At 34.7% G+C, this 12,834-nt stretch overlaps 1 protein-coding gene across 2 annotated transcripts in view; it reads right to left on the reverse strand.

Annotated features, from left to right (window-relative positions):
- LOC140436736 (hydrocephalus-inducing protein homolog) overlaps positions 1-12,834 on the reverse strand; it is a 371,509-nt gene that overhangs the window by 221,979 nt on the left and 136,696 nt on the right. For both annotated transcript variants that reach the window (XM_072525797.1, XM_072525796.1), the window contains exons 28-29: positions 12,146-12,372; positions 6,279-6,446 (exon numbers count right to left, since the gene is read on the reverse strand). In XM_072525797.1, coding sequence (XP_072381898.1) covers positions 6,279-6,446; positions 12,146-12,372 — 395 coding nt within the window. The remainder of the gene's footprint in view (positions 1-6,278; positions 6,447-12,145; positions 12,373-12,834) is intronic.

Here is a 12,834-nt window from a genome sequence, read left to right on the forward strand (position 1 = left end):
AAAGCTCGAGGTCCCACGGCACAGTTATGGGTGCAATATTTTGAAATGGTATCAATAGCCCTAGATTTCATTCGCGCTGAAAGGCTGGGACTTTTTCAAGAACATTTGGATGCAGTGCGAAAAATGCTGCCCTATTTTCATGCTGGTGGTCATTTCCTATATGCGAAATCAGCTCATTTGTATCTTCAAGATATGTTAAAACTTGAGGAGACAATGGATCAACAGGCTTTTGAGAACTTTAAAAACGGATTCTTTACTGTAAAACGAACAGAAAAATTCAATTCTGGTACATGGACAGACATGGTAATCGAGCAAAGTCTGATGAAATCTATGAAGACAGAAGGAGGAGTATCTCGAGGCCGAAGTACACAAGAAAGTGTTCTATGTAAGTGGGTATATGCTATGTATGCCACGAATACAATTTGTGAAGAAATTGAACGGTTTTGTAACATTTCTTTCGATTCTGTGGACCAACATGTTGATGCTAGAGATTCACGAATAAAAAGGGATGATACTGATGTAAATGAACTGGTTGGTTGGTTTACGCTTCATAATCCCTTTCCAAATACGAATCAGTTGGTATCCTTAGCTTCAGGAATCGTTGGAAATGACCAAATTAATTGTCACCGAGCCCATGAAATCGGATTGCAATCTATGGTAAAGATAACTGGTTTGAACTTCAACGAAATAAAGTTAAAACGCGTCGATAAGGTTTTACCGCTTTCAGCCATTAACAAATCTGTCAAAATTAATGATTGTAAAGTTTCTATAGATCCAATGTTACTTTTCCAGAGAATAACTGTAAGCAAAAAATTTGAAAGTAATTTACAAGAATATCTTCAGTATGAACTAAGCCCGTATCCGACATCTTTATTTGATAGTAATGGCATGAGAAAAACCACGAAAGCAACATTATATGACAATATGATGCCTGTCGTTATCGATCTTGATGAAAATAATGTAACATACATCATCGATGGTGGATTTCTTCTGCATCGCGTCGTATGGAGCAAAGACGATACTTTCTCTATTATTTTAAATAAGTACATTAAATATTTACAAACACATTATGGCTCAGCAATTGTTGTTGTATTTGACGGATATTCGGACTATAGTAAAAATATTAAAGCACTGGAACAACAAAGAAGAACTGCTGCACTTTCAAAATCATATGAAGTTTGTTTTGACGAAACAATGGTTGTGCCAATCAGTCAAGAAAAATTTTTATCAAATCGGTCTAATAAAAAAAAATTTATCGACATGCTTGTTGAAAAATTTAAAACTGTTAATATCACAACAAAACAAGCCAGAGATGATGCTGATGTTCTCATCATTGACACAGCTATTGCCTTATCAGAACATCAAAAGACTGCTGTCATCATAGGAGAAGATATCGATTTGCTCGTTATTTTAATTGGACGTACTCAGTCACATCATCAGGAAATTTTTTTGAAAAAAGTTGGCAAAGGCAATGTCAAAACACAAATATATTCTACTAAAAGTTTTGACCAATATCCTCGTACTAAAAAGCACATTTTATTTTTACACGCATTCAGTGGCTGTGACACGACTTCTGCGCTATTTAAAAAAGGAAAAAAAACTGTTACTAGAGCATTGGAAAAAATTCCTGATTTAGATAAACTGGTGGAAGTATTTCAACAAGAAAACTGCCCAAAACAAACATTATTAGAAAATGGACTGCGCATCTTGTTGGCATTATATAATGCTCCAAAATCTGAGGACAACATTGATCATTTCCGCTACACGCAATTCATCAAATTTACAAAACTAAATAAACCTGTACATCTGTCAACACTTCCACCAACAAGTGTAGCAGCTCATCAACACATAAAACGTGTCTACTACCAGATTCAAACGTGGTTAGGGAAGGACTTAGAACCTCAAGAATGGGGCTGGATGCTTGAAAATGAAATCCTGGAGCCCATACGAACGTTATTACCTCCAGCACCAGCCGAACTACTAAACGTAATATTTTGCAATTGCAAAAATGGTTGTGGTTCCCGCTGTGGATGCAGAAAATCAGGGCTACAATGTTCTTTAGCTTGCGGCCAGTGCAACGGACAAGCTTGCCTCAACGCTTCACTGTATCCAAGTAATCCCGATGAAGAAAATACATATGATCCCGATATTCTGGAAGGTTTGGAGATGAACATGACAGATAATGAGGATGATGACAATGAATCGAACATTTTTGAGCGACAAGAAGAAGAAGACGACGAACAAGAAGAAGATAATTAGCTTCCATTTCCAATTTCATTACAATTAAAATCAACACAGATACTTTTGATATTTGAACTCACATTTTGATAAATGTATATTATGCCGTATTTAATAATAAATAAAAATATGTGTAAAATATATACTCTTACTATTATATCATTTTAACTTAAAATAAAACTAAAATATATAATCCAGAATTAATAATATTTTATACTTAAATAGTTAAATATGAATAATTATATATAAATAATCAAGTTACTTACTTTAATTAAATATAAATAATTAATAGTTAGTACATAAATAATAGGCATTGTTTAATATTTATAATTTCCAAGTAAATAATTGACTTTATAACGTACTGATAAGCATAACTCACGCTTGACCTTGCATTAGGCCGTATATGACTGTACGATGTGCACTCTTCGCGCTCTACCTTCAAAACGGTTGGTCGTATGAAAAAAAAGTTTAAACAAAAGTTGTAGGGAATTTTATAGCCTACAACTTTTATAATAAATGCAAATCTCATTTAACCGATAGGAAGCCAGATATTCGCGAAAAACCGATTTTTGTGACCTTTGACCTTGAATATCTTGAGACGCGGACACGATAACGATTGTGACTTTTGAGACAACATTTAGAATGACAAAACAAAGGTTCATACCAATTTGCAGCTTATTATCTTTCATTCCGAGGTGAAAGCCCTAATATGACTGGGCTAATACCCTATACAAAAAAGTGTCAATGCACTAAATAAGTAGGTAATAGAAGTTACAAAAGTAGTTATAAAAATAGCAGAACTAGGCAAGGGCCCTGGACCGGATGAATTACTACGGAAGCCATAAAAATGTTGGAAGATGATAACATTGACATATTGGTAACAATTTTCAATGACATATATAACACCGGTCACATTAAAATGGATTGGCTTTATTCAACCTTCATAATGATCATTAAATGAGAACGATTTCCGAAGTGGAAGTTGAAACGTCAATAAACGTATTTTAACCTTTAATTGTGGCTTATTCCCATTTAAATAGTAATTAAATCACAAAGAGCGACAAAATGCAAAGACCACAGACTGATAAGTTTAATAAGCCATTTGCTTAAGGTGTTTCTTCGCATCCTTCACACAAGAATGTTCACAAAGCTGGAAGATTAATTTTCTTTCAAGAGCGGACTGGATACACGTGAAGCAGCTTTCTGCTTGAATACGCTTGTAAAGCTGCATGGATCACCGAAAGGATATAGGCATAACATTCCTCGATTATGAAAAAGCGTTTGACACCGTAAAACATGACGCAATGATAAAAATGCTACACAACGCTAACATTGACGAGAAAGACATAAGAGTTATCCAGAATCTCTATCGGAATCAAAAAGCACGAGTGAGATTGAACAAATCAACCAACAAAGAAGAATTTGAAATAAGAAGGGTGTGACAGAGGTGTAATTTGTTTCCTATGCTTTTCAATCTCTTTGTGGAGGACATTTTTGCAGAGGCACTGGAAGGCTCTGAGTGTGGAATAAAGGTAAACGGGTTCCCGATAAATAACATTCGTTACGCCGACGACACCGCGATAATAACAGACAACGAACATGATATGCAGTTGATGTTAAATAAAATAAACACCGTAGGAAAAATATATGGCTTGAAGATAAATGCTGGAAAAACTAAATGCATGGCAATAAGAAAAAACGCACTTTTAAGAATACAACTGCAAGTAGATAATGGTCCAATTGATCAAGTGAAAACATTTAAATATTTGGAAATGATGATAAATGACCAATGAGATCCTCAACAAGAAAACAAATGCCGTACCTAACAAGCAAGACAAGCTTTTATCAAATTTAAACCGCTACTATGTAACCGCAATCTTTCCTTAAATCTCCGCTACAATATGGTTAAATGCTATGTATGGTCCATATTGTTATACGGCATGGAAACATGGACGTTAAGAGTACCTTCCATTAATAAGTTGGAGGCCTTCGAAATGTGGACGTTGCGAAGAATGTTCCGTGGTGAGAAACAAGTCTTAAGAAAGGCAAACACTAATAGAGAATTCCTCAATTTGATCAAGGTACGAAAAATTGGATACCTCGGCCATATTCTGAGAGGAAAAAAATCATCCAGGGAAAAATTAAAGGCAAGAGAGGAGTGGGTCATAAAAAAATGCCGTGGCTACGGAACATAAAGAACTGGACAGGCATAAATAACACTGGCGATCTTTTGCATGCCGCAAAAGACAGACGTCTGGCCCTAAGATAATTCGCCAACGCACTATAGGTGCACGGCACTATAAGACGAAGAAGAAGAAGTTACAAATAAAATCAAGTTTATTTTTTTGATTCACCAGATAGAAAACATCTGCGATCATATCTCCAGACATGATGACAAGTTTTAAAATTAAATTGAACTTACATATGGCTCCAGTGGTCAATGACTCTAATATTTTATATAATTAAAATTCAGCACTTTATTTCATCTTTCTTTAGTTGTTGTATTTATCTCGAAATAAGACATACTCTCCTGTACCCATAACTTCGTAGTACTGCACTATATTTTCGATTCTCCCATTTTTTTACGGGCCACATACTCAACTATGATGATTTACGAACTCGTTTCTTCTAAGTTTGGACCTCCACAATGAAAGCGACCCTTTCTCACAGCCACTCCCACGAGTAGTAAAATCATAACAAAAATTATTCTCTCGTCAGCGTAAGTAGAAAGTTTCTATTTATTTCATGAGAAGTTCGCCGCTTTATTTTTGCGTATTATAAACAGACTCCAAACTATTTAGATATTATCAATCTTAGAAACGCAAAAAGATTATTCCTTTTCGTCTCCCATTATATACCGGGAAAAACAAGAGTGGTAGAATGTCCAGCGTTGTCACCTCTAACAAAAATAACAGCTTGAAGCCTTCGCTTCTATGCTGGAAGGAAGAGTTCTACGCTGGATTTGCCCTTTTTGGCATGCCTCAAACATGTTCTAGGTTCATGTCGAGGCTGAACTACATCCGCAGCCACGTCTGGCCAAGCATTATCATAGATCAATAAAAAATCTGATCCTATGAATATTTCAAATGGAACTTCATGTTTATCAAGGATCTTCAGCACGTATCTGCATGCATTATGGATAAATCTAGCTTTAGCAGAAAAGCTGCACAGGTTTTGTATTGAACCAGCGTCTGAGGTTCTTTAAAATCTAGGTTCATGCACTTATTTCGTACAGGCATTATAGGATATACCTCCGCAAAAAATTAAACTTTCTATGGTAAATGAATCACGTGGAGAAGTGTATGTTAGGAAATAACAATAACCTGATCTTCTCCAGACTCTAGAACGTCTGCTTCTGTAAACAAGATGCAATCATATACATTTCATTCTACATATTTTCGAGAAAATCATAAAAACACGGTGTTGTCTAGCGAGAAGGATCTGGTGGTGGGCATCCTACTACTGAAACGTGCTTCAACGCCTTTTACCTATACGTTTAGAAATATCGACAAAACTATTAAATACATTCCTGTTTTTCAAAACATTGAGCCGCAAAAAATTATCATCCTTTTGAAAAATAGCACTATGTCATCCTTGTTCTGATCTTCTTATGTATGCTTCAATCTCTCTCAAAACGTTGCAATACTCTGATAACCGTTGATGATGCACGCTCAAAACGGACTACGTAACGGTAACTTCGATGTTCTCCAACTAAAGTGATTATCCAGCGACAGCTTCATTTTGATGTAGATGACTCGGTTTATTCATATTTGACAAAAAAGGCTTATGTTTTAAAAGCAAGTACTTTCATGTCACAATACATTGTAAAAAGTATTCTACCTACCGTGTCACAACATATATGCTTAAGGTGTAGTATGTGAAAAATAAATATTTCAATAACCAAAGGAATTTGAGAAGAAAAATCAATAAGTTTGTATAACAACTTCTATTAATGATATTTCTTTATATTCATCATCAAAAAAATAATCAGTGATGCGATAATTTTGTCCAGAAGTATAATATTAAAATAAATAACAAACCTGTGTTAGGTGATCCATGGAATACTATAATAACTCCGTGCTTGATTTCCGGAACTATACTAGAAACATTGGTGGTGATAATACCAAGTCCTTCTAGAGATTTATTTTCGAATTCTTGCATGTCAGTTGTGTTGTTATCGATTGTCGGACTCCATTCCTTGATACGTTCTTCAAATATAAAAAAAACACAGCCTCATATCATTAATTATTTTGAAAATCAAAGTGTTGACAAAACATGCATTAAAATGGTATTAAGTTTTTACAATAAAACTAAATATACAAACATATTTTGAGAAATGATCGGAAACGATTTTGGTTAATATCGTAAAAAATTCAAAAAGGTAGACTTTAATTGAAATATATATATATATATATATATATATATATATATATATATATATATATATATATATATATATATATATATATATATATCTTTATTTATTGGTTGAAAAATCTGTTTAGTTATTAAACAAAAAGCAACGATGGAGTGGAGACCACGGGCTGACAAGCGAAGCCGAGGAAGACCCCCAACGCGATGGACCGATGACCTCAAAAGAAACGTGACCAATTGGATAGCAAAGGCGCAGAACAGAAGCAGATAGAAAAGTCTAGAGGAGGCCTATGTTCAACAATGGACAACTCAGGGCTGATTGATGATGATGATGATGAACGATGGCCTACAGGCTAGAACCAACTAAAGCTGCGGAGATAGCTTTAATTCAAACAAACCAAGCAGTATTTGAACATTTTTTTTAACAAAATAAAAGCTATTTGTGTAAATAGTGGTAACAAACTCAAAATGGAAAACACCAATTATTAAGTATAAAAATTATATAGAGAGTTTAATTCTTCATTGTGACAATCCAGTTTTGAATAAAAATTCAGTCAATCAGAAAAAACTCAAGAAATCCAATATAATGCAAATAAAGAAGAGTTAAACAATGAAATAAAATATATTTGAAGAAACGTACAAAAAATAGAAATAGAAATAACAAAAAAAAATTAAAATGGGCACTTCTCTGTCACTCTCCAAGATAGAGCAAAAAATAAAATTAAAGTTTTACCTAAGAAGAATTTATAAGCTAAGAAGAATTTACTATTTTCTCCAATAGTGACAGAAAAAGTAAAAAATAAAGAAGATCCTGATTTTATGCTCATTATCCAGGTTTCACTACAGTAAAGAAACATGATTTAAAATATCTCGTTCGGTATAGTGTCATCGCGTGCCTCACCAACTGACCTGAAAATGCCCATATTGAGATAAAAGGAAATGTATAAATATGGGTCATTTTCAAGTCACAGCTAGTCTTGCTCCGGCTCTCATACAGATTCTCCTATACCCTGGGAGCCCTTTGCCGGAGCTCTGCAACCATTCTAAGAAAATATATACTCTTGGCTGGAATCTTTTCACCTTTAAAAATGTGTATTTGTTTCATTACCGATGTAAGAACTATCGATAATCCACCAAAGATGAAATTTACGCAGAGGTCACTTCGAATGGGTGGGTCGTAATCCCTCTGTAAGGCACCATGGCCGTAGTATTCTAGGCCCTTCCTTCCCTCTTGGTGATAATAGCCTTAGCTTTTCCGGCATAGAGATGTTTTTTACTTTCAATAATTTATGCAGCACCTCATTGATTTAACTTGTCCTCGCAATACGCTTTTCAATTTCTGTTTCTCGTTTGTTTGTTATGGTAATCCCTAGTAATCGAACTCACACTTTTTTGAAAATATATTTCTTTCACTCATTTTACGTGTATTTTTTTAATTGCGTGGCTCCTTTTGACAAATGAAAGAGCATGGCTTCTGTTGTCGTAGATAGTTGCATTTGTTCGTATTTCGTTATCATTTGCACTACCTCCAACAAGAAATTAAAGAGTACAATTCTAAACGGATTTTCCTGCCTCAAACCTTTTTCAAAAATGGTTTTAACAGTAAACACCAACAAAACGAAGTAACAGAAAATAAGCACGCAACCACAAATCCTACGACCACTTTTTACAGAAAATGACGTCATCGAAGCCGTGAACGAATTTGTATACCTGGAAGCGCTATCAAAGTGGAGCCATACTTTGTTTAATTTGCAAGCCGGGCGATGCCGGCCTTCTTCTACTGGTCTATTTCTCTCCGTTCCGATCCGGAAAGTAACAAATCAGCAGCGTGTGGCCCTTTATGGCCCATAGTTGGCCAGCTTATATCGAGCAAGAACCACCATCCCCCCTGCATTTACTAATTTCACTAATCCAAAATCGAAGGCAATAATATAAATATAAAAAGTTTAAAAATAGATAAAATATAGAAAAATGGACATTCACAAACATAGACAGACAAAACAAACATCTACGCAGGTCAAGAGTTAAAAACCTAACTAGACAAGCGTAGACTCCTCGATAGGATGAAGCCGGTACTTACACTCGAAGTAAAATTGTCATAAGTCACTTATGCTAAGACCTTATAAAATGACTATGAATATGGATACTACCCTGACTTGTCTTTATAATAAAATTGCGGACGTCAAACCTTAATATGTTAAAAAATTTCAGGACACAAGAATTCGACTGACACCATGTTCCGCGAGCTCCAACGATTAGAGATGCCATACAAATGGTTTTCCCATTATATCGGATTTACATGGTCTGAAGGGATCGAGGCTCAGTGTACAGCGCCGTTTTATTGGCGGCGCCTGTACTTAGGGGTTTAGAACTCTCCCAGCTGACGGCAACGTCCACAATAATTACCCGTTCATCCTGCTGCGCGACAAGGTAAGGTAGCTTAAATAAGAGTCCCATCGGCGCATCTTAATACTGAAAATAATACTACCGCAGAGATAAACCGCAGGATTTCCACGGCCAACAGATGCTATTTTGGGCTCAATCTGCTCCTTAAATCCACAATTATATCGAGAAATACAAAAATAAAACTTTACAAAATAATAATATGTCAAGTCTTAACATATGGTTCAGAGATTTGGACTTTAACAAAAAATGATAAAAACATGTTAGGATGTTTCGGAAGAAAAGTACTAATACAGATCTATAGAGCAGTGAACAACAATGGAGTGTGGAGAAGACGATACAACTTTGATTTCTATAAAATATACCAGAAACTTTCTCCTTCTTCTTCCTTCTTGTATGTAGGCTATAAAGCATGTTTTTTCTTCAATATTAGCCTCCTAAATGTTTTAAATTATTGCACCATGTTTTTGGGTGGTTACCAAACCACTGAGAGAGTGGTTTGGCTCTACTACTAATGAACCCTTTAGGTAAGCTGTAAACAAGTTTAGGATAGCCTTGATGATTTCCAATCTCCGATAGGAGTGGCACAAGAAGAAGAAGAAGACCATCTTTTTCTTGGTCTGTCAAAACTTCTTTGTCCATTTGGTGAATTATCTCGTGCTTTTCGTACTATCCTATCCTCTGCCATTCTACTAATGTGTTCGTTCCGCTTCTGTTTCCGTTTTATCACCCTTCCATTTATGTCTTCTATATTGCATGCTCTTCTTATGTTTTCGCTTCTCTCCCTATACAACAGACTTTTCCCTGATATTCGTCGGAGTATTTTCATCTCTATTATTTCCAGTAGTCGTCTCGTTTTAGATGGGCTGTGTCTTGTCTCCGCCGTGTATATTAATATAGGTCTAATTGCTGCTTTATAGATTCTTGTTTTTGTGTCTTGTCTTAGATATTTGTTCTTCCAGATTGCGTCATTAACAGATCTCGCCGCTTTACTTACTTTTAAGCTTTGTTGTCGTACTTCTTCTTCAACATCTCCGTAACTAGTTATATATATTCCCAGATATCTAAACCTTGCTTCTTGCTACCAGGAACCTACTATCGTAAAACATATTAAGGTAAGGCGTCTGAGGTGGATAGGGCATGTAATGCAGATGGAACAAAATGACCCAGCTAGAAAAACGACCCATTGGTCAGAAAAAAAATACCAAAGATCCAAAACGAGGTTCCTTAATAACATCGATGAAGACATGAGAAATAGGGGAATACGTGCTTGGCGGAGAAAGGCGATGGATAGGGACGACTGGAGAGAAATTCTTAAGAAGGCTAGGACCCATGCAGGATTGTAAAGTCAGAATAATGATGATGATGAACCGTTTCCAACTTTATACAATTTTTTGTGAGGTTTATATAATAAACAATTAATATAAATAATTAGGTTATACCGTATAAGGTATAGCCAAATAAATATTCGCGCATCAACTAAGAACACGACAGGGGCTGTAGCTATGTCATTAACTATAGATTTGTTTGTTGAACATGACATACACTTCCACATACAAAAATTCACCACACAAAAAATACTCATCTACGTCATGTTCAACTATTAAAATTCCCACAGCCTAAAGTAGATTAAAAAAAATTAATTGTAATAAAATATTTATTTTTATTTTTCAAGTAAAATAACAACTAAAAAGTAAACAGTTTTGGATATACTAAAACAGTTGCATTTTTAGTCTTCCTTACCGTTATAAAGCACTTTATATATCTATTATATCATTATATCAAACGGGGAAAAAGACAAATGTTTTCAATATTACGAAATTAGAAAATTAAAAACTACAGCGTTAGGCATTCTCTAAAAAATAGTCATTCTTTATATTTTAAAAATATACAGATTTTGGAAAAAACAGAAGTACAACGAAAGGTGTATATTGGAGATGATTCACATAAAAAAAATCAAAATTGTATCAATAATAAGACCGATATAAAGGATGCCTTTAATATATATCACAGTCACCAATGTGAAGGAGATTGGTCTAAGGGTAAACGAAGAAAAAGCCAAATTCATGTGCATCAACAGACAAAAGGGACGGGATAGAATAGGGTAAAACGTTACAATAGACTCTTATAACTTTGAAAGAGTGGAGAGTTTTAAATATCTCGGAGCAATAATCACTGCAGATAACGATATCTTGGAAGAGATTAAAGGAAGAATTCAGGCAGCAAACAGATGTATGTACAGCCTCCACAATACTATTAAATCTAAAAGCCTAACACGAACATCAAAAATTAGAATATATAAAACGGTGATTAGACCGGTGCTCATATATGGGTGTGAGACGTGGACCCTGACCAAAGAAACTGAAAGAAAACTTAGATGTTTTGAGAGGAAAATCCTCAGAAGAGTCTTTGGACCTTATCACGACATTAATAGCAACCAATACCGAATGAGAACAAATGCTGAGGTCCAGCAGATGTATAGAGCGAGCGATATAGTCCAAGAGATTAAATCCTAACGTCTAAGATGGGCTTGCCATGTCCATAGACTCCCTAATAACCGCCTTCCAAGCTAATATAAGAGGAAGCCCCCACAGGAAGAAGGCCCTTAGGACGTCCACGAATGCGATGGAGAGACAATATATGGTCAGATCTAAGAACAATGGGGCTACCCACTGACCCAACTATTATGGATGACCGTTCAAGATGGTAGCAAGTTGTGCAGTCAGCCAAAACCACCCCGGGTTGTAGTGCTACGAGAAGAAGAAGAAGAAGAAGAAGAAGAAGAAGAAGAAGACTTTAATATATATCACAACTTAATAAAATCAGTTGTCTGTAAGTGCACCATTGGCAGATATTTCAAATACGACCCTAAACCAGTCGTATTTTCAAGTTCAAGTGTCTGCCATGTGTCTTTAGGATAAAATATCACTTTTGCATTCCATTGTAAACTAGCAAACAGTGCAGACAAATATAAATTGTATTATGTAATTTTTATATAATTAAAGTGATTATTGAAAATAGCAAGAATAACCTAAACGTTAAAGAAATAATTAAGTGTTTATTTAACAGACCAACAAACCCAAGAATTAAAAAAGTTTCTATTTATATATTTCTATATAATTGTACTTACCCCTTATTATGCCCACAATTTCTCCTTTTGACATATTTTCTAAATTCTCAGTATCAATGTCTTTTTCACTTACACCAGATTTCTTTAGTTCATTAAGTAACGTATTATATGTATTTTCAAATATATTTAATAGGGGAGTACCAGGGAGCCGTTCGGGGATAAATAAAATTTTTAGGTTATGGTATTCCATAAAAAGGTCTATCAACATTTTTTCTTTGTCGTAAGTTCTAAAATAAAATGTATTTAAATTCAAAAGTAATTTAGCCCTTACGCAATTTTAGCCCCCAATTACCATAACAATTCAAAAAGTTTAGGTTATAAATATAGAAAGGCACTCGTAAACTTACTGATGGGAGACTTAAAAATAACTGAAAATAACTAAAATCTTAAACTTCAAATAAATTATATTTAAACATGTATGTTAACTACGCCAGCATAGAAAACGAAATAGGTAATAAAAACAAATATTACAGGTATCTGAAAGTCATAGGAGGGATTTAGTACATAAAAAATACGTATCGAGTACTGTCAGATCGGCCATATTTTCTTTTATAAACAAAGGCAAAAATCCTAAAATGTAGTTTTGTGTCCGTAGAATTTTTTGATTTTATTAATAGCAATTTTTGCATTGATAAGCTGTTAGCTTATGAAGAGATGGTTAATACGAATTTTTACAAGTTCAAATCCAT

This window comes from Diabrotica undecimpunctata, chromosome 3 (genome assembly GCF_040954645.1).
Source record: "Diabrotica undecimpunctata isolate CICGRU chromosome 3, icDiaUnde3, whole genome shotgun sequence".
Lineage (NCBI taxonomy): Eukaryota > Metazoa > Arthropoda > Insecta > Coleoptera > Chrysomelidae > Diabrotica > Diabrotica undecimpunctata.